Consider the following 23,950-nt stretch of genomic DNA (forward strand, 5'->3'; position numbering starts at 1 on the left):
GGATCCAAGCCAGGTTTTTTATTAGTGGGGTAACTGTGACTTTCTTTATGGCCTGGGGGACTAGTTGGTCTTTAAAGGAAGTGTTGACGATTTTAACAAGTGAAGGGGCGAAGGTGTCTGGGTTTTTTAAGATTGTTTTGGTGGGTAGGATGTTTTCCACGCATGAGGTAGGTTTCATAGAGACAAGTGTTTTTTTCATCTCTTCTGTGGTGATAAACGAGAAATGGAAGGGTTCTATGTTCTCAAGTGGTTCTTCCACTGGCATTTTAATCGTATCAGATTTGTTTAGTTGTGCTTTTGTGATTTTTTTCTGTAGCTTTTTCTAGTATCTCAAAAACTAGAAAAGCTTAACCCTCAGCTATGACATCAGTGTGAACCCGCTGTATCCTGCATAAATGTGTGGACCCTGAATGGGCGGCCTGTGTGGGGCCTTTTTTCAGGTCAATTGAGGATAAACGGAGACTACAGAGGAGGATCGCTGGATAACAGGCGAGTAAAGAGAGAAGACCAACAAAGTGTCTTTTGTGACCTGGCTCCGGCGTGCGTATTCCACCTGCACTTACAGATCAGAACCGCATCAACATCCTTGCTCATGGACAGCAACAGACCAGAGCCTAATCAACTTCCCGACTCAAGGGCAGTAACAGACCAGAACCCTATCACTATCCCAGCTCATGGACAGCAACAGACCAGAACCCTATCACTATCCCAGCTCATGGACAGCAACAGACCAGAACCCTATCACTATCCCAGCTCATGGACAGCAACAGATTAGAACCCTATCACCATCCCGGCTCATGGGCAGCCACAGACCAGAACCCTATCACTAGCCCGGCTCAAGGGCAGCAACAGACCAGAACCCTATCACTAGCCCAGCTCATGGACAGCAACAGACCAGAACCCTATCACCATCCCAGCTCATGGACAGCAACAGACCAGAACCCTATCACCATCCCAGCTCATGGACAGCAACAGACCAGAACCCTATCACCATCCAGGCTCATGGACAGCAACAGACCAGAACCCTATCACCATCCCGGCTCATGGGCAGCAACAGACCAGAACCCTATAACTATCCCGGCTCATGGGCAGCAACAGACCAGAACCCTATCACTATCCCAGCTCATGGACAGCAACAGACCAGAACCCTATCACTATCCCAGCTCATGGACAGCAACAAACCAGAACCCTATCACTATCCCGGCTCATGGACAGCAACAGACCAGAACCCTATCACTATCCCGGCTCATGGACAGCAACAGACCAGAACCCTATCAACATCCCAGCTCATGGACAGCAACAGACCAGAACCCTATCACTATCCCGGCTCATGGACAGCAACAGACCAGAACCCTATCACCATCCCGGCTCATGGGCAGCAACAGACCAGAACCCTATCACTATCCCAGCTCATGGACAGCAACAGACCAGAACCCTATCACTATCCCAGCTCATGGACAGCAACAGACCAGAACCCTATCACTATCCCGGCTCATGGACAGCAACAGACCAGAAGCCTATCACTATCCCGGCTCATGGACAGCAACAGACCAGAACCCCATCACTATCCCGGCCCATGGACAGCAACAGACCAGAACCCTATCGCCATCCAGGCACATGGACAGCAACAGACCAGAACCCTATCACCATCCCAGCTCATGGGCAGCAACAGACCAGAACCCTATGACCATCCCAGCTCATGGGCAGTAACAGACCAGAACCCTATGACCATCCCAGCTCATGGGCAGCAACAGACCAGAACCCTATCACTATCCCGGCTCATGGACAGCAACAGACCAGAACCCTATCAACATTCCGGCTCATGGACAGCAACAGACCAGAACCCCATCAACATCCCGGCTCATGGACAGCAACAGACCAGAACCCCATCAATATCCCGGCTCATGGACAGCAACAGACCAGAACCCTATCACCATCCCGGGTCATGGGCAGCAACAGACCAGAACCCTATCACTATCCCGGCTCATGGGCAGCAACAGACCAGAACCCTATCACTAGCCCAGCTCATGGACAGCAACAGACCAGAACCCTATCACTATCCCAGCTCATGGAGAGCAACAGACCAGAACCCTATCACTATCCCGGCTCATGGACAGCAACAGACCAGAACCCTATCACTATCCCAGCTCATGGACAGCAACAGACCAGAACCCTATCACTATCCCGGCTCATGGACAGCAACAGACCAGAAGCCTATCACTATCCCGGCTCATGGACAGCAACAGACCAGAACCCCATCACTATCCCGGCCCATGGACAGCAACAGACCAGAACCCTATCGCCATCCAGGCACATGGACAGCAACAGACCAGAACCCTATCACCATCCCAGCTCATGGGCAGCAACAGACCAGAACCCTATGACCATCCCAGCTCATGGGCAGTAACAGACCAGAACCCTATGACCATCCCAGCTCATGGGCAGCAACAGACCAGAACCCTATCACTATCCCGGCTCATGGACAGCAACAGACCAGAACCCTATCAACATTCCGGCTCATGGACAGCAACAGACCAGAACCCCATCAACATCCCGGCTCATGGACAGCAACAGACCAGAACCCCATCAATATCCCGGCTCATGGACAGCAACAGACCAGAACCCTATCACCATCCCGGGTCATGGGCAGCAACAGACCAGAACCCTATCACTATCCCGGCTCATGGGCAGCAACAGACCAGAACCCTATCACTAGCCCAGCTCATGGACAGCAACAGACCAGAACCCTATCACTATCCCAGCTCATGGAGAGCAACAGACCAGAACCCTATCACTATCCCGGCTCATGGACAGCAACAGACCAGAACCCTATCACTATCCCAGCTCATGGGCAGCAACAGACCAGAACCCTATCACCATCCCGGCTCATGGGCAGCAACAGACCAGAACCCTATCACTATCACGGCTCATGGGCAGCAACAGACCAGAACCCTATCACTATCCAAGCTCATGCACAGCAATAGACCAGAACCCTATCACTATCCCGGCTCATGCGCAGCAACAGACCAGAACCCTATCACTATCCCGGCTCATGGACAGCAACAGACCAGAACCCTATCCCAGCTCATGGACAGCAACAGACCAGAACCCTATCACTAGCCCAGCTCATGGACAGCAACAGACCAGAACCCTATCAACATCCTGGCTCATGGACAGCAACAGACCAGAACCCTATCACTATCCCAGCTCATGGACACTAACAGACCAGAACCCATCACCATGCTGGCTCATGGACAGTAACATACCAGAGCCCTATCACTATCCCAGCTCATGGACAGTAACAGACCAGAACCCTATCACTATCCCTGCTCATGGACAGGGACAGACCAGAACCCTATCACTATCCCGGTTCATGGACAGTAACAGACCAGAACCCATCACCATCCTGGCTCATGGACAGTAACAGACCAGAACCCTATCACTATCCCGGTTCATGGACAGTAACAGACCAGAACCCTATCACCATCCCGGCTCATGGACAGTAACAGACCAGAACCCTATCACTATCCCGGTTCATGGGCAATAACAGACCAGAACCCATCACCATCCAGGCTCATGGACAATACCAGACCAGAACCCATCACTATCCTGGCTCATGGACCGTAACAGACCAGAACCCTATCAAGATCCCGGCTCATGGAAAGTAACAGACCTGAACCCCATCAACATCCCGGCTCATGGACAGTATCAGACCAGAACCCTATCACTATCCTGGCTCATGGACAGTAACAGACCAGAACCCTATCAACCCCTGGCTCATGGACAGTATCAGACCAGAACCCTATCACTATCCCGGCTCATGGACAGTAACAGACCAGTACCCTATCACTATCCCAGCTCATGGACAGGGCAGAGAGCATACGTTACCTTTTCTAACCTGACTCCAGCGTGCGTATTCCACATGAACTTACAGAACAGAACCCTATCGAACCCTATCACCTCCCCTGCTCATGGGTATAGAGAGAATATGTGTCACAACTTTCAGGCTTGTCTGCAATGTCCAGATCACTCCCTGTTAGGGACTCCTCCCCCTCCTCCTCACCTGAGGATATGTCCTTGTTCGTCTTCCTGCTCCACTCCTTGACGGGTGACCTTTTTTTTAGAAGATACGGCCTACCACAGAACGACGCCACCGCGGTTGCCGAAGATTCCGGAAACCCAGTGGCCCCGGATCCATGATAGCCAATGGGGAAAAAGCCGAACAGGCAAAAAAAAACGAAACGTCAGCCGTTGCTTAGAATTCCAGAGATCTCTTCGTGTGGATGCGGAACTCCAGCCACAGGTTGGTTTAGATGCAGTATGCAGCAGATAGAGTGCACTCTAGTATTGGGCGAAGGAGCAACAGAGGAGGATCCGAAGGGCACACCTTAGCGAGAGGATCGCCAAGACAGCGGAGGACCTAAGGGAGAGAAAGAGAGAGTAAGGGGAGAAACGAAGGACCAGAAGAGAAGCAGCTCCGAGACAAGGAGGGAACGAACGAGGAGGAAAAGCAAAGGGTGCGGAGAGCCCTGGAAAGGGAAGGAAAGGGGGGCTCAGCAGACCCAAGAGAAATGATGTGGGAGCGTAGCAACCACAGGGTAGCCGAAGCAGTTGCAACACAAAGAATCGAAGGGAAACTGAATGTTGATAACGCCGGCGGCGGCCGCCATCTTAAGAAAGACTAGACCGCAACCAGAGATTACCAATCAAACGTGATGGCACTAGCAATGGCGGCCCAGTCTCCATCGGTTCCATTGTTTGACAAAGAAGGGGCGCATGACAGTATGCCCCCCCTCAAGCGGGAGAACCCCGGCTTGCCAGGGTGAGCCCGATAAAACTTCCTCACCAGACGGAGGGCATGTACATTGGAACTGGGCTCCCATGAGTCCTCCGATGATGGGTAGCCCTTCCAGGATAGTAAAAATTCCAATCGTCCTCTATGGTAACGGGAGTCTTTAATACCTGCCACCTCGTATTCCTTTTCCTGGGACTCCTGCACCCTAGAGCGACCACCTATAGGTGCGGCCAGGATGTCAGCCAAGGCCGGACGCAATTGGGATGCATGGAAAACAGGGTGGATCCTCCTCATACACCTCGGCAACCGTAACCGGAAAGCAACCGAATTTATTTGGGAGAGAACTGTATAAGGTCCCACGAATCTGGGTGACAATTTGGATGGGTGGATCCATCTAGGTAGGAATCTGGTGGATAACCACACCCAAGAACCAGCCTTGATGATGGGGTTATCGGAACGCCTCCGGTCTGCCTGGCGTTTATATCGATCGCGGGCTTGGGCTAAGGTGATCTTGGCCGTTCTGTGTGCCTCAGTAATTTGCTGCAAACGGTCATCAATCGTAGGGCAAACAGATGCGGCAGTGGATACCGGTAATATACTCCTCGGATGTATACCAAAAGTACTGTAAAACGGGCTGAGCCCCGTCGCTGAATGGGTGCAGTTATTGTACGCAAATTCAGCAGTTGGTAACAAATCATACCAGTTGTCTTGCATGAGGTTGGTATAACACCTGAGATATTGTTCTAGTGTCCCATTCAGCCTCTCAGTCTGTCCGTTGGTTTGAGGGTGGAACCCAGAGGACAAAGCCCGTTCAATACCCAACTTTCGACACAGAGCAGTCCAGAATTTAGAGGTAAATTGACTGCCTCGATCCGAGATAATCTTAGTAGGTAAGCCATGTAAGCGGAAAATATCTCGAACGAATACCTCCGCCATCTGTGAGGCCGATGGCAAGCTCGGGAAGGGGGAAAAATGGGCCAATTTGGTGAATGAATCTACGGTAACCATAATACATGTGTGGCCCCGAGAGATCGGAAGATCCACCACGAAGTCCGTGGAAATCAACTCCCACGGAACTCCAGGCAAGGGAATCTGTTCAAGTAATCCAATGGGTCTTTTAAAACAGTTTTTACTTCGTGAACATCGGGCACATGATTGGACATATCTTTTAATGTCGGCGGACATTCCCGGCCAGAGGAAAGATCTCCGAACAAGTTCTTCTGTGTTTTTCACCCCTCGATGTCCTGCGGTGCAATGATCATGACACCAAGACATCACCTTCTGCTGTAGGTCCGCCCGGGGCACGACTAATTTCTTGTTCCTGAAGCATAGACCTTCCTTCATTTCAACTCGGATGTGGGGTGACCGAGAGCAGGAATAGGTATCCCCGTGGTAGCCGCCCTGACTTGAGAGAGAAAGGATGGTGTAGAGCCAATAAACACCTTGTTAGGAAAAAGTCTCTCCTTGGGCCATTGAGAGAGCTCTTCAGAGACATAACGAGAAAGGGCGTCTGCGATCACATTCTGACTCCTGGTACATAAGTGATCTCAAAGTTGTACTGGGCGAAGAAGTGGGCCCATCTGGCCTGTCGAGAGTTGGCACATTCCATGTTTTGTAGAGTCTTGAGATTTTTGTGATCCGTTCTGATGCGAAATGGTCTTTCTCCTCCTTGAAGGAGATGCCTCCATTCCTCACAGGCAAGCTTAATGGCCAAAAGTTCTCTTTCAATTACGGAATAGGTTTTTTGACTAAGATTAAGAGTCTTCGAGAGATATGCAATGGGATGTTCTACCCCTTCCTCTTCTTGCAGGAGGGCAGCCCCTACTGCATGGGCTGAGGCGTCTGCTTCCACAATTAATCTTTTACTTTGATTGGGTTGGATAAGAATGGGAGCCGAACTGAATCTTTGTTTTAGGGACTGAAATGCCGTCTCGGCCTCCGTAGACTACGTGAAGGGTTGGTTTTCCTTCTTCAAAAGTGAGGTAATGGGAGCTACAGTGGCTGAAAAGTTTTGAATGAATTTCCTATAGAAGTTGGTGAACCCCAGGAATCTCTGCACCTCTTTCACCGTCTTTGGAGATGGCCACTCTAGAACGGCGGAGACCTTCTTGGGGTCCATCTTAATGCCCTCTTGGGAGAGAACGAAACCTAGATACTGGACAGAAGAGACCAGGAATTCGCACTTACTGGGTTTCACCAAAAGATGGTTCTCTTGTAGGCGGTGAAAAACTTCATGAAGATGAGAGAAGTGTTCTTGTGGGGTCCTTGAAAATACTAGAATGTCATCCAAATAGATGATCACTGAACGGAACAACAAATCAGAGAAAGTGTGATCCATGAATCTTTGGAATATAGCGGCGGCATTTACGAGACCAAATGGCATTACCCTATACTCAAATAGACCAAAAGGTGTCCTGAATGCTGTCTTCCATTCATCTCCGGCCCTAATGCACAGGAGGTGATAAGCATTCCTCAGGTCTAGCTTAGAGAAAACTGTAGCTCCTCTCACTGCCTCCAAGATGTCAGAAATCAACGGCATCGGGTATCGGTTCCGAATGGTAACCTGATTAAGCCCTCTGTAGTCGATGCATGGTCGGAGTTCTGTGGAATCCCTCTTGGCGATGAAAAACAAAAGGTGCACCTGCTGGAGATTTTGATGTTTGAATCAAGCCATTCTTTAGGTTGGCGTCCAAGTACCCTCGGAGTACTTCCTTCTCCTTAACGGACAGAGAGAACATTCTGCCCAAAGGGACCAGGGAGTCGGGTACTAAATCTATAGTGCAATCTTACGGGCGATGCGGGGGGAAGATCATGTTCTGACTTCTCCAAGAAGACTTGATGGTACATCTGAAGTTGGGAAGGTATCAAATGTATTGCCCGGGGTTGTGTTTCCTTTGTTTCCACAGCCTGTAGAATTGCTGGCTGATAACTGGAGGCTTGTAAACAGGAATGTTGACAATAGGAGGAAAGAAAGCTGAGTGTGTTCTTGGACCAATCTATGGTAGGATTGTGTTGGCGGAGCCATGCTATTCCCAAGATGATATGGAAATGTGCTGCTCGGAAGATTTTGAAAGATAAATCCTCCTTGTGATGTTGGATGGTAACCCGGATCGATTCTGTAGAATGAGTATGGGACCTGAACAAAGGGGAGTGCCTTCAAATCTTCCTGGTTCTGGACTCGGCAGATTCCCATCTTCTCTGCCCATAGCGTGTCCATGAAATTGCCAGCAGCTCCACAGTCAATTAGGGCTAGAGTCTCCACGGATTGATCTCTCCAAGATAACTGCAGAGTAACCACCATCAAGCGGGTATCCTCTGACTGAGTTGAAGGAGTAACAGACAAGGAAACGTAGGGACTTCCAGTAACTCCTCGAACCGTGGTCCCTCCTAGGTTCGAGGTGGCCCATTTCCCCGAGCGCCTTGGTGGGACTTCTGGGCAGTTACGGAGCAAATGTGAGGAAGATCCACAGTACATGCAGAGACCCAACTCTCTGCGTCTCTTTCGTTCTTCAGGAGTTAGGGGAGTCCTCATGGATCCGATCTGCATTGGTTCTTCCTTATAAGGAGTTCCCGATGAAGGAGATGAAGGCTGGGAAGGAGTAGTAAAACCAGTGGTTCCTCTTCCTCGCTTCTTCTCTTGTCTACGTTCATTAATTCAGTGCTCAATCTGTAATACGACAGATAACAGCTCTGAAAAAGAGGTTGGTCGGGGGATCCTGGCCAGTTCATCTTTAAGCTCCTCTTTAAGGCCTCTGCGGAATATAGTGAATTGTGCTTGCTCTGACCAGGTGGATTCAGTGGCCAGTCGTTTAAACTTTGTGATATAGGACAAAAGGTCCATCTGACCTTGGTGTACTTCCAGTAGTTCCTCGCATGCCATGAATGTGATCTCGGGCCTCTCAAAGGTCTGTCTCAATTTGGCGAGGAAAGCTTCCCAGTCTCGTAAGACCGGATCATAAGCGGTAACTAGAGGGCTGGCCCAAGACAATGCGTTTCCAGTAAGGTTGGAAACTGCGTAGCCCACCTTATTCAGATCCGTAGAAAATGCCGTGGGCCGGAAAGCAAAATGCACATTACATGCGTCAATGAATTCTTTGAGCAGTTTTGGTGTGCCATCAAATTTACCAACTGACAAAGGCATTGTAGGGAGATCCAAACTAGGTGTTTCCCGATTAGCCATTAATTGACGGAGTAAAATATTCTCCACTTTGAGATTCTGTACTTCTTGATTCAAATTACGGACCTCCAAATTAAGAGACTGTACTGCTGTAACCAGTTCCTGGACCTGTTCAGAGATAGCCTTTCCGGAATGTATTTGGCATTGCAATCTGTCACAACTTTCAGGCTTGTCTGGAATGTCCAGATCACTCCCTGTTAGGGACTCCTCCCCCTCCTCCTCACCTGAGGGTATGTCCTTGTTCGTCTTCCTGCTCCACTCCTTGACGGGTGACCTTTCTTTTAGAAGATACGGCGTACCACGGAACGACGCCACCGCGGTTGCCAAAGATTCCGGAAACCCAGTGGCCCTGGATCCGTGATAGCCAACGGGGAAAAAGCCGAACAGGCAAAAAAAAAACGAAACGTCAGCCGTTGCTTAGAATTCCAGAGATCTCTTTGTGTGGACGCGGAACTCCAGCCACAGGTAGGTCTAGATGCAGTATTCAGCAGATAGAGTGCACTGTAGTATTGAGCGAAGGAGCAACAGAGGAGGATCCGAAGGGCACACCTTAGCGAGAGGATCGCCAAGACAGCAGAGGACCTAAGGGAGAGAAAGAGAGAGTAAGGGGAGAAACGAAGGACCAGAAGGGAAGCAGCTCCGAGGCAAGGAGGGAACGAACGAGGAGGAAAAGCAAAGGGCACGGAGAGCCCTGGAAAGGGAAGGAAAGGGGGGCTCAGCAGAGCCAAGAGAAATGATGTAGGAGCGTAGCAACAACAGGGTAGCCAAAGCAGTTGCAACGCAAAGAATCGAAGGGAAACTGAATGTTGATAATGCCGGCGGCGGCCATCTTAAGAAAGACTAGACCGCAACCAGAGATTACGAATCAAACGTGATGGCACTAGCAATGGCGGCCCAGTCTCCATCGGTTCCATTGTTTGACAAAGAAGGGGCGCATGACAATATGTCACCCAGGACACAGAAGCGTCACCAGCAGGGAGCAGGGATGGTAGACTGACATTACAATGCAAAAGAGAAAGGAATGCCATCTATATGTCAGAGAGAGCACCAACACGTTGCTTCATGGTTGCCAACATGAATCCTTGTGCGGGCCTAGTGAGTTTCTGAGGTCTTGCATTCTGCCTAAATTCCCACTAATATTTCATTGCAAAAATACAATGGATCTGCAAGTAAATTAATGGAGGACGCATAAGGTCCTTGGAGTTGGCGGTATTGGCCCATGGCCGCTAGGCAGAGAGAGTGTGGAAGTGAGTGAGATGGAGGTGGGGATTAGGGAAGTGCGTGTGGACCAATGAGAAAGAGTAGAGAGATTCTCAACAAATGCCTGGCATGTTGCCCTTCCCTATTACGCGCCAAACCGAGCCTGCTCCTTACAGTCGTGGAGTAATGTGTACACCATCTGGCAACGACGGCCACATCATTCATTCACAAAAATGTATATTCACGCATCAGTGATGCACAATGGAATGATCAGACACTAAAACACTTCTATTGTGTTGCATTTTATAATTCCTTACATGAAGACACAAGGAAATAAATAAATAAGTAAATAAATAGATAGACTAAACACTGAGGGAAACATATCCAAATCTATATCTACTATGAAGTAGGAACGCCAAGGGTGTTAATCCTGCCTTTTTAGGATATGACACTGATTGGTTTACAGTGGTTATTAGTGGCAATGAGTGTGTATGCTAAAGAAAATTAATTTATAATCAACTACAAAAAATGATGCATAATTCAGCTCAGTAAAAATGGGAAGAAAAAACCCAAATTCAAAGGCATCTGGAGGGTGTTAAGATTGAAGGTATGAACAAGGTCATTTATTGGCCCGTTCAAGTAAGCAGATAATTATAGGGAGGATTGAAAAGAAAACCAACCAGCTGATATTCCAAATGAAGAGAATCTATTATAAAGTCTGTAAATTCTCCATTACACCGTTGATCGGATTTTATATAGGAAAGGTAATCCCAAAAATATTATATGGGATGGAGATTGACGCTCTATCACCTGGCTATCGTGGGAGAGATTTGAGGGCAGGATTTGGAAGGAGGTTTCAGTACTGCCACCATCAATCCCCATGGCATTGTTAAGATAGGAGTTGGGACTTTTATCGATTGAATTCTGGTTTCACTGCCGAATTGTCTCCCAAATGAGGAAATTATACTTACCTATTGCAAATTCATTATAGGAGTGCCTGTTAGTGAAATTGAAGAATACATCTTCCAATCTAGTAAACATTTTGTATTCTAAAGCCAGTCATATATTATATCTTTGTGGGAGGACACTAGATGAATCGGTTGAAAATCCAAATTGGGTTAAAAAAAATATTAAGACCATTGATTGGATAGAAACGATAAGAAAAGTCTGAACTTATAAAATCCATTCAACCTTTTCATATCTGGATAAATATATTGAGCAATTTCCATGCCCAATTTTTAGAAGACAATTTCTACGCTTTAGGTTGAATCTTTTTCCAACGGGCGAAATTCTACGTGATTGCTCCAAGGGCCAGGATTTGTATTTAAGAGACTGTTTGTTCTTCAGAAATTCAAATGTCATCCAAACCCTTAAGCACATTGTTGTAGAATTCCCAAAACTGAAGGAAATAATAACAAAATACTTAGTGTTTCTTCCGGGGTACAAATTACGTTTTGTGTGGAATCAAATAAATGCTAGAAATGAAATATTTTTTTACAAATGAAACCGTGAAGATGCTCCATGAACGGATTTGCACTATAGCTTGTGACAAAATAGATTCTTGTTGAACAAAAAATGGGTCAAATTCAACTGATAAGCTGTATATGACAGTTTATATTTCTGAACATTTTGAAAGTTTTAAATTGATATTTTTAGAAAACATTCAAATTTTTGGGGGGAAACATGTCAATGATAGTTTTAGTAATTAGGTACCGATTTTCTTTCTTTTTTTAAGAAATGTGTACGCATTCTATTAATCTTTTCTACAGTTTTGTACTATATTTAGTAATGAATAATGTTCTTAATTTCACTGAATAATTATTTTATTGTTTCAGGAACCCACACAGGAATGGTGGCCTAGCGCTTAAACAGCACTTTTCCTCCCAAGCGCTAGAGTGACTATGAAGGAAGGTTAGAACCTGCATATTATCACAAAGTCTATTCAAATGTACAGGGGAAGTCCAATGATCTTGCAACTCTTTGAGTGCTCTGCCCCAAACCATTGTGACAAGTGGCAAAGGGGCGAAGAAAATTCTGACAACTTCAGAGGCAGAGTCCCCTTGGAACTGTGTCGCTTTTTGGGGGACGGGCTGGTTTCTAAATGAAGAAACATTTCAGAGTCAATCGCTAGAAAGTTTGGCCGATTAAATGAACCTGCGTCACCAACGCTCAACTGCTTCAGTCCTGGACTTACCTTTTTACAAATGAATGGGATTAGCAGCTAACATCTCCATGCATGCACACACACGTCCTATAGAGGAGTCCCCAAAACTTCCCAATGACCTGTGGGACACAAACATACATCCCAACGGGCCCTGGATGGAAAGTAAGGGACAGGGCCGTGCACATTTAAAAAGTATAACAGCACCCACCCACAGTTCAGCACAACACCCTGACAATGACGCGGGTAATGTAAGCTAGAACTACAACCCGCAGAATGCACAGCTTTGACAAATTAAAACACGGAATTGTCCCAGTAGCAGGAAGTCAACCAGACGCCATGAATAATGCCATTTCTGAGTCATCTGCTCCTTGGACTACGAGCGAGAGCACTCACGCCCAAACTTGTAAAGGTGTGGTGGGGACAAGCAAGAAGGACAGCACTCTCCCCTACCCCCCCTCTACGAGAAGGCACTCTCCTCTCTGCAGCCATCTTTCCCCTCTGTCTCTTGTATTAACCCTGCTCTCCCACGAGTCACAGCCAAGCTCTATCCTTTAGGGTAGGAATTGTGCAACCTTTGGCTCTACAGATGTTTTGGACTACAACTCCCATCAGACCTAGCCAGAATAGTTAATGGTGAGGGATCATGGGAGTGGTAGTGTAACACCTTGCAGTAGGTTCTGCCCATACAGGCGCATTATTGGAGCCCATCAGACAGGAGTAAGCTCTACCTCAGCCTGAGTCACCTCCAGCCGCATCACACCTGCGCAAGTGCACATTAAGACAAGAACACAGCGGCACAATCAGCATACACATCCGATACTCACACCATTTCCATCACGATCAATAAGCCCCTTCTAACCACATGAGATAAGTACTTATGAAGGATGACAGGACCCTTACCAGGCCCTATGTCACGTCTCAGTGATGTGGGTTGCTCTCTTGGGTGAGTGCACCCCATGAGGACCTCCTCCCCTAAAATGATAAACCAAGGAAGTTTAAAGTGAAAAACAGCTGGAGGTGGTGGGCTCTTTTATTCTTCCAGCGGCAGATAGCAAGGACTTGAAGGGACTGCAAGTAGTAGAGGGAGTCTGTGTGTGTTGAGTGGGTCACTCAATGAACTGTAGACATGCATGCAATGCACAGAGCATGGACACCCTGGAGCAGGTTCTTGGCTGACAGGAATGGTCTGCTGGTGTTAATGAGCTTGGTGGCATTTAACACTGAAATCCTAGCCTCTTTATGAAGTGCCCCTCAAACAGGGAATGAGGGTTTGCACCACACAGTCCACATCCAGCAGTTTGTACTCCAATGCTTTAAAGAGTTAATTTCCACAGAAGTCACAGTAAAAAGGTGACGTATTGCTGATTGCAACTGTGGGGTGGGGGGCAACCAGATGGTGATGATGCGTGAGCCTGAAAAGTGGTATTGCCCTACAGCTCGCTATGTTGTGACAACATCAAATATAACAAAAAAAAGAGGACTGCAAATACCACTGAAAAGTGCAGCAGTCCCATTGTGGCCCCCTCTCTCCCTTACATCAGTGCTGTGGAGTGATGGCACCCACAGACCGCCAGCTGTGGGTGAGCCCAACTCTGCAGCAGTAGAAAAGGAGTGCATGCATATGTGTGGTGGTATGAGGAGTCATTTGACATGCCCTGCTATTATATGTCCGGGTATTTTCACCATTTTGCAGCTGCTACCATTAATGGCCATTTATTAGCACTGTGGCAGTGGCTGGCAAATGCCCATTCATGCCTACACAAAAGCCAGAATTATTGCCATTGCCAATGCTTGCTTTGGAAGTCATGCATGTGCAGCACCACTGCTCCGGTAACTTCAATGCATGCAAATTGCAGACAATTCCAAAACTAAAAATGCAACATCGTGCGCACACCACTTACGACTCCTGTGTTTTCCATACAAAAAATAGAAAATCATACTATATGATAAAAGGCCAGATGTATGTTTGTCTGAAGAAGTCCTGCCCGCTTTGCCTGTCATGGCCGCTAGAGGGAGCTGTTGCCTTATGCATGCAACAATAGGAGTTCAAGTTCCTCTTCCAGGTGAACAAAATGTCTATTTCAACAATGATAACATAAAATTAGCTGCAGAAAAGTCCCAAGGCAAGGATGCCACTTTAACAGCATACTTCAAGTTGCATACACTAAGAACTATACATTAAAAAAAAACATATGAACAGAAATTCATTAAGTACTATTTCTCTAACAAATTGAATTACTTTTTTAATGTTATGTAATTAGTCATTGTAGTATTTCTTGGTATGTATTATATCAATATTCTACATGTACGTTTTAAACTTTGACTTCAATTTACTTTATTTTATGATCTCTGTCTACTTGGAATCATGCTGCACATGAATTGTATTACTCCAACACCCTTCAACATTATATATTGGAATCCAAAACCAGAAAGTGGAATCTAAAACAATGAGGAGCAGATACAACAAATAACCGTATGTACTATGTTGAACTTTCAGCGGATTTTGTGAGATTTTGTTTGAGGTTACTACTACTCCACGTAAAAGGCGCAAGATCCTGTACAAATTATTTTTTGTCTATTAACATAAATCACGTTCAGATACACCATATAATATATTTACACTCTGAAAAGGTGTTCCTTTATGAACATTAGCCTGTGTATACAACTTTTCCAATAGTTGAATAATAATTTATTATCACTTTCAGTGTTTTGTACAGTGGTGCGTGCAAAGAGGACATTTGCAGAGTGCATTGTGGCCTTTTCTTTGTTTTGTTTATTGCACAAACAGCCATGTTTTCAGAGCACATATTTATTGAATTCTTTCCCAAGTTCAGGAGAGACATCATTCTGATAAATTGTAGATTTCAACCAACAGGAAGCTCACATTTCTTACAACATGTAAATAAGAAAGAATTGGCCAAGCCAACAGATTTTGTCTCTCATAGCCCAAAGTGCAGCCTAAAAAGCCCCCCAATAAATGTCCTGCCATGACTAAAAGACTGCAATAAAGTGCACACAATTACAACTCATGATAAACACTAGAGTACCACACAAAAAACAGATATGCTGCAAATATAAAAAAGGGGTTCCAAAATTAAGCACCGTTTTGTGAAGTCTCTGTCATCTGGGTCTCTTTCTATCAACGGAAACCCCATGAGGCGACTAAGATCCTGGGTGATGGGCTATACCAGCTGGTAATTAACCACCCGTTCAAGGTAACAGCCTATACCTAGTGAGGACCATTACAAAGGGCAGCAGTTATTGCCCGCTAGTACAGCCAACTCAACTCCACCACCATTACCATTCAGCTGCCTTTTGTACTTTTTTGCACGTGGCATGCAAACCTTTTACCTAAGGGAGAAAAATTACAAAGATAGCTGCCAGGAGAAAACAAGACTTGGCAATTCCAACAGTTTGGGCTTTTGTGTGAGCATAGAAAAGGCACTTTCCAGGCACTGTCATTCCTCATATCACTGAGGCCCAATCATCTTGATGGCATTGTGGACCACACATATTGCAGGGCCTCCGGTAGCGGCACTGTAGTTATCGTCAAGTTGCTCAACTCATAGAAAGAGCACTTTTTGGGCAGCTTATAACTTTGCTCCCTCCTCCCCATTGAGGATTCCACACCAAACTTTGCAAAAAAAAGGTAAATGGCCCCTTGGAATGATTCTGCCAAGTTTGGTGTTGTTTCGTCCAGGGGAGGCAAAGCTATAGGGGTGTCCCAAAATGTGCAGATATCCTCATAGACGCAATGGAAAAAAGGTTTTGCTCGCACCTAGAACCCAGCCCACTGGATTGATTTTCACGAAATGGTGGCTTGGTCCCGAAAGCATGCTTTTGTAAATTTGGTGTAAATCCGTCCAGTCGTTTTTAAACAAATTCCCAAAAAGTAGGTAAAAAAATATTAGTGATATCTGGGTCTGGGTCTGGTTCGCGGACTCACTTCTGGATTCTGAGTCCGCGGATGCCTCTGGACCAAACAGAGAGCAGCGTGACGTTTGCAGACATCGTTTGCGCCCGCTGATTGGTCAGTTAAAACATGAGATGTGTCAAAACATTTGAAATCGACGCCATGTTAAAATGCGCGGAGAGTGCCCGTAGTCCACGGACATCGCAGTAAAGTCATTAAAAAACACAACATTGCATTTGTCAAACAAATGAAACTAGTTCTGAGAAGGTGAGGGGTGATGAGGATGGGATGGGATATATGCTGTTTCACCAAGAGGGGGCAAAATTAGAGGGGTCTTTCAACATTTTTACATGGCTTATAACTGTTTTTATTTGACAAATCTGCACAAACGTTTTCAGAAAGATTATAGACCCACCTTTTAATGTGTGTGCAAAGTCTGAATGGATTCTGTCCAATGGGAGCTAAGTTATAGTACTATTGTTTGTATGTAAATTTTGACACTTTTCAAAAAATAAAGCATGGACGGATTTGCCGCAAATTCGTGTAAGGGGCATTGGCGGGGACCTGAAAGCATGGTTTTGAAAAAGTGTCTGTTTTATTGTTTGAAAAGTGTCATAATGTAGGTACAACAAAATAGTGATATACCTTTGGTGACTGAGGTATAGCCTGGGCCATGGGCTGTGTCCAGATTGTCCGGGTTGCCTGGACAATCTGACTACTGGCCATGAACACAAGGGACCAGGAATGGGGTTAAAGTGGGCCTGGCCACCAGGGACCGGCTATGTGGTCAAGTTATTCAAAAGCACAATAGGGTTGAATGGGAAAAATGATTCTGCTTGTGGCTACAGCCCCCAAGTGCTGGACAAGATTGCAGCAAGGAACATCAGCAAGGACCTGAAAGCATGGTTTTCTAAATCTGTCCTGTGCTTTATTTTTTCTAAAGTGTCAAAATGTAAGTACAAAACATTGCAATATAATTTTGGTGTCTGGGCAATGGGCCTGGCCGTGAGCAAAGACAAATGTGTAATCTGATTTGCTTATTGGGGCATGCGGCATGGCTGGAACCCTAGGTTTGAATGGGAATAAATATTCTGCTTACGGCTACTGCCCAAAGTGCTGGACAGGATTGCAGCAAACCTGCGCAAGAGCATCAGCAAGGACCTGAAAGGAGACTTTTGCAAATCTGTCCTGTGTTTTACTTTTTTGAAAGTGTAAAAATGTAAGTACAAAAAACAGTGATATAACTTTGGTGTCTGGGATTACCCAGGCCTGGCTTCGGTAAGGCCTTCTCTGATTTTCTTATTGAGGAATGCGGCTTGGCCGAAGCCCATGCCCCATGGATTGTGGAGACTGGCCATGGCTGCAAGCCATGAGCACTGGCCATTGGTCACATTATGAGGGTATAGTGGATACTGAACTAGGATGCAGTGTAGGTGCAGTGGGTAACGGGGGTGGTTTGGTGGGGCTGGGGTCATGGTCGAGACTCATGCCCTAGACAATTCAACCATGACTTGCATCCCCAGTATGCGCTGCTGATAACGACGCATATCAGTATATTATAAAAATAGGTTTCTTAAAGGTTTACAGTTCTTTGATATATCTTAACTGAGGAATTATTAATAACTTATAAACAGGGATGTAACATCATGAAACGTTTTCATTCAGAAAAACCTATGAAATTCATAGAAAAAACAGTGTTAAAGGGACATTATAGTTACAAGTAAAACCAACAAAATACCAAAATGTGCCAGTTATGGTAAACTAAGCAAGCATAACTCACGCCACCTTCGGGCACTGCTAAAACTAACACCCAGGACAAAGATGATATCACAAATGTCTTTGATGACATCACGAATGACTTCCCATATGAAATTAATCTTGATGAAAAGTCCCCACAAGGGGTTGTGTTTATAATGTTGGTAACAAGATGTCAGGGGTGATCGGGAGACCTATTGTGAACTACTTAATGTATTAAAGAATGTGCTCATCTAAACAAAACATTATACTGGAGTGTTGTTAATACAGGAACCTAACGATACATACACATAGGCAATGACTGCAGCATGCACCACAGAAGTACAATATTTATAACCTTGTAACTTTGGATAGGAAAATATTTAATGCTAACTTATCAGAGTTTTGAGTAATGTTAAACATGTAAGAACTAGCTAACAATTCAAGACTTACTACACACTTGTGCAAGTACAAACAATACATATAAAGACCCACAATGCATACAAATCAGAGGCACATACAGGGAAACTAAAGCTAAGGAAGAAAGAAACTGCATCATCAGAAAATGTCAATAACATTAAGGTTCATCATGGTGTACACAAATGAATTGTGTTTTTGAGGACAGCTTTTTGACCCATGTATGTTCAGCATGAACTGAGATCAAACCCTAAGGAAAGTACTTTAAGACCATATAAGAAGGTTAACGTCTAGATATACAGCACCTTTTCAATTTTCATGTTTTGACTGTCAGTGAACAGAACGACCTGGCCTAGATATGTCAGTGAACAAACACAAGTGGCCCATATATGTGATGTCATCAGTAATGTCATCTTGGATGTCCTGGGTGTTAGTCTTAGCAGTGCATGCTGGTGGCGCGAGTTATGGTTGCTTAGCTTACCATAACTGGCGAATTGCTGGTTTTACTTGTAACCACAACGTCCCTTTAACAAAGTTTTTTGTCGGAATTTCTTACGTTTTTATTAGTGCAACTTAATCATAAAGTACCTTTAAAAACGTTATTCTTTTTTTTACAAACAGACACTTGACATTAAATGGAAATTCTCACTGTTTGTAAAAGTGAAAAGTTGATGGTCACACGTACGCAACTGCAGCGTGGAGGTGGGGCGTTTTATGCACAAGCGGCCGTATATTGACACACGCACTGGCAAAACAAATAGGTTTTAGTTGTTACATGTCCAGTATGGCTACAAAAGCCACAATGCACGTCACGCCGTGACCAGAGAACAGCGGTAAAGTTCCCGCCATTGCACCTGTGTAAGAATCATTAAAGCATTAAACACAAAGTAAACATTTCAAACAAAAAAGCTCGAGCATCCAAACACCGCGTCGAGCCTCGAGCATCTGGGACTCTTTATCACATTGAACGCTGAGCCGAGCAGTGCACCTCAGTCACACACAGAATGTGCGCCGTGCCACGAACCCTGGAGTGTGCGCATGTGACACCAGACACAACATAAGACATTTGGTTAATGCAAGGTAGGTGGGGGCGATGAGACGACACGGGCACAGTACATTATGCAAACTGAATAAGGATGTAAAAAAAATGCCGTAGTGCAATTTACACGGTACATAGCCCGAAACAGTGGCGAGAACACAACATACATGACATCATCGATGACAGCCCTCAGGACCAGACATTACATTGATAACAGGGTGCAGTCTCCGCCCTGGGGTCGGGCTCCCTAGATGTGCAGTGTCCTCTGTCCCCCAGGAGCCGCCGGGGGGGGGGGGGCGCTGCCTGTGCCGACCACAGACTCAAGCAATGGTGGTCTCGCCTGGAGCACACTATGCACTGGGTGTGGGTCACTTTCAAGTGCCATGCAGGTGGCGGGTCTCACCTGATGGTGTCACCCAGAGTGGGTCTTTCACGGCAGCCGGCAGGGTCATGGAAGGGGGACGCGTCCCCTCTGGTGTATCGTGCAATGGGGGCGTCCCCTGGCGATGCCATGTGGGCAGGGTCATACCTGGGGGGCTGGAGAGTCCGATAGGGGGTGGGGGTCTTCTCTACCTTGATGTGGGAGAGCACAGGCTGGGGCACTCATCTGGGCTGTCCTACAGTGCGGGGGCTGGGGGGTCTCACTTGGGAGCGGTGGTGCAGGGGGTATCGTGCATGAAGAGGGTCTCACCTGGCTGGAAGTATCTTTTATGCAGTGGGGCTGGGGTCTCCTTAGGGGTGTCATGCAGGCAAGGGGGGGGCATGTGGAAGTTCTCTTCCTTGCAGTGGGGGGCCTCACCTGGGAGTTGTCAAGAATGTGTGGGGGTGGGGTCTCACCTGTGGGGTGTCCACGAAAACGCTCCTCCTGAACTTGCCCCGTTTGATCTCCATCTCCAGGGCCGAGCAGCGGGCCACGGTCACCCGGCTGTGGTGGTTCCGACAGAACATGGCGCCAGGGGGTCAAGCCCGGAGCCAGTGGCGGGTGAGAAAGTACCCAAGGGTGGCAACCGGGGCGTGCCAGGCAGCAGGACCAGGGTCGCCAGGGAGCCGGACCCGGAGTGCCCAAGTGATCAGAACTGGTCGGGACCCTCCTGGATCAGAACCAGACAGACTCCCACTTCCTGCGGGCAGAGCCAGAGAGCCCTGCACCCCAAGTTGAGAAGCAGGCAGTCCTGGACGGCAATGCTAAGGGTTGGAGAGTCCGGGATCAGAGAATCGTGGAGCAAAGTTCCGCCTCCGACACTCCTGGTCCCCCGGGCACAGAGCGTGGATTCCTAGATGTCTGGGAGAATCGGGGTGCAGCTGTGCCGGGGGAGGCTGGGCAGCAGTGCGGGGGCTGAGTCCTGTCTCTTCACGCTGCGGGCGCACTCCCTGCTCCCTGCTTCCTGCCTCTGCCTCTGCCTCTCCCTCTCCCTCGCCCTCTCCTCCCACTCCTTCTCTTTCCCTCTCTGCCTCCGGCTCGACTCCAACTTTCCTCGCTGGTTCTTCCCGCCTCGCCGCTGCCACCCAGCGGCGAGGACCGGAACTGCAGACACCGCAGCCCAGCTAAGACTGTCTTGCATGAGCATTTGTGAATTTCATTTCTTTTGAAAATTACATTTACGGGAAGAGTTAGAGAACGCTTCTGGGCCTGGTCCTGCATTGGGCCCCGCCACGCGTGTCATCTTTCGATTTAGATTTGAATTCTGTAGTCATGGATTTATAATTGGGTGATATTGAACTACAAAGCAGGGAGGAAATGGGCCGGAACAAGACGCAGAGGCATTCCGGCAAGACTGGTCTTGCCCGAGCGCTGCCTTGTCCCCAGACTCAGGGGCTTGCCCACGCACACTCAAGGATCTGCTATGAATCTGTGTCATTGCACAGGCATGCCTCCTGCAGGCACCTTTCAGAAGACTGCAGCGAGCGCCTTGAAGCCAGCTTGCACTTGTCTTCAGAACAGAATACTCCCACGAGCTCTGTCTTGAAGTCGAGTTATCACACGCACCAGACTCGGCAAGGGAGACTCAATACAGAAACAGCCAAAGGCTCACTTGCATGTTGCGGCTGTCCAAACTGGTACATATCTCCTGCAATGTGGAGAGTGGGGCTGAGTAGTGTGACCAATCAGAACTGCAGAGCCCAACTTCCTTTATTCGTTCAAAAGGGTTTCTTACATGTGGAAAATTTACAATGATGGACATTATGTTCCCATAATGTTCTTTGCTTTAATGTAAATCGCCAGGATTGGGTTCTATGAAGAGATACTATATTGCCTGACCTGGACTAGGGACCACACCTTCCGGCTCGCCTTCTGCTCCCCACAGCCCCGCCCCTCTAAGGATGGGCGAGATCCCCAGTACACTTTTCCCATTTCCAGCACTGACTGCAAGTCCCAGAATATAAAAAATAACTGGAATACAAGTTCCTGAGTGGAGTGTAGTACGTTGGCAAGTGTGTTTTCACTACTGGGTCAGAAATGACCTGCCCCCTCCCCCGACCCCAAACTGAACCCAAACCCAAGCCCACCGCTCCTCTCCCTGCCCGGTTCCTGCTTCCCCAGCCTCCCGCCTCCCATCTGAATACTGAAAAACTGAAATACTACTATGCACCAATACTGTCTTCATTCCCCAACCAATACCCTGGCCACACACATTAGGAGTCCCGCTGGCAGTTTCTGCCCCCGGTCTCAGAGCATTACACGGGCTCTAAAATCACACCTTTAAAGTCATGTGCATCACTCACCGCACCCTCCACCACACTGAATCAAAGTTCCTCCAGGATAAGATCATTTGCTACCATCCGATCAGATCTCTAAGACCAGGCTTGGCACTCCTTCTCGTAATCCCTCCCACAAATCAACCGGATTGGGAGGATCTGCTTTCTCTATCCAAGCCCCCTCCATCTGGAACTCCCTTCCACTATCTGCCGCAACAAACCCTACATATTCTTCAGAAAGGATCTAAAAACATGACTATTTCCAGTGGCATCCGGAAGCAAGTAGTGGAAGGGAGTTCCTCCCCCATCTCCACCACAAAAACATCACTATTCCATCCAGAGCCACGTCCCTATCCAAACTGGTCTGCTCGGCAAGGTGTGGCATACAACGGACCAGCCATCCCCCAACAACGACTGTGCAAATTCCCCAGGGACATGGCCTGACACACCAGGCAGCGCCAGCAGTTGTCGCGGTGGCCTGTCTCACAAACTGGCAACCTCAAGCGGTGCCGACCATTATCGCGGCAGACCGCCTATCAAATTGGCAACCACAAACGTCTGTCCACACCACAAAAGCTTCCACCGACTACAGTCATGCAAGGCTGTGGCCAATGCTGATAATACTTAACTGCTATAGGTATGCAATGTGTTAGTTGGATTTCTGGGGCTAGGAAATATATTACACTTAGATGGGCTTTGAGGGATAGAAAACGTGTTAGACTGAGATGAACTGCTGAGGGTAAGACATGTGTCACACCCTGATGGATTGATGAGGGTAGAAAATGTAGTGCACTTAGAAGGTTTAGTGAGAGACTTGAAATGTGTTGCATCTGGATGGATCGTTGGGGGATGGGAATTCTATTGCACATGGATGGATCTTGCTGCGGAAAACCTTGTCACACTAGGATGATTTTTGGTCGTAGGGAAGGACATTGCACTCATAAGACTGCACATGTAGGCCAACACGTATGGTGCACCCAGAGCAAACAGCGTGTGAAAATGCGTTTATTCAGGTTAGCCTTAAGCTCCTCCATTTGTGTTTCATACTTTCCATTCCATTTAGAGATTTCCTATTTAGAGCTGGAAGGAATATGTTCGACGCACAGAAATGCTGAGCCACACAGAAATGTTTTTGCAAATAATGATGAGCTCATTGTTTATACAGCCTTGGATCTTGCACAGCCAGGACCAAGCACGATAAGATATATGCAGTGCCTTCCCGTCTTCAGCTACTAAATTGCGTGGATCTCACGCACGTGCTAATAATTTATGACACGAGGGATGTTCTGTATGTACCAGAAAAGGGTTTTCCTAAATAAACTCTAAGACACACCGATGCACATCAACCCTCAGACATGAAAACAAAGATAATAGCGGTAGGGAGCAGTTTATTTTCTTGTAAACTCAGAAAGTTAGAATGTACAATCATGAAATCACTGATGAATGTATGTTTTCACAGAAAACCCTATACGTAGAAGGAAGCTGTAAACTATCTGTGACATGGCAGAAATCATGTAAACTGCGGTGCATAAAAGACGCAATTTTTCCTTTCTATAAATTGCTCACTTCTACGAGATTATTGTTGTGTTGAACCTGGGTGCGCTTGAAGCGAATAAACTCTGTTGTTTATAGTTGCCTCCATGTCTGATGGTCTTATCTTATTTACAGTTACAAGATTTTGGTTTTACAATTGGCACCCAATGTGGGGCCTTTTCGAGGATGATCCATCATATTTCAAGGATGGAGTGACCGAGCTTTGGGACCACTGAGTATCGGGGATCCCTGCAAAATCTGAGACTATGTTTTTCACAGCT

At 47.0% G+C, this 23,950-nt stretch overlaps 1 protein-coding gene across 3 annotated transcripts in view; it reads right to left on the reverse strand.

Moving 5' to 3' along the window:
• The window catches only part of RTKN (rhotekin), a 462,373-nt gene extending 441,500 nt beyond the window's left edge, over nt 1-20,873 (reverse strand). For all 3 annotated transcript variants that reach the window (XM_069632474.1, XM_069632477.1, XM_069632478.1), the window contains exon 1: nt 20,277-20,873. In XM_069632474.1, coding sequence (XP_069488575.1) covers nt 20,277-20,387 — 111 coding nt within the window. In that variant the 5' untranslated portion in view covers nt 20,388-20,873. The remainder of the gene's footprint in view (nt 1-20,276) is intronic.
• Nucleotides 20,874-23,950: the final 3,077 nt, after the last annotated feature.

Source organism: Ambystoma mexicanum, chromosome 6q, assembly GCF_040938575.1.
Source record: "Ambystoma mexicanum isolate Mex_15411 chromosome 6q, UKY_AmexF1_1, whole genome shotgun sequence".
NCBI lineage: Eukaryota > Metazoa > Chordata > Amphibia > Caudata > Ambystomatidae > Ambystoma > Ambystoma mexicanum.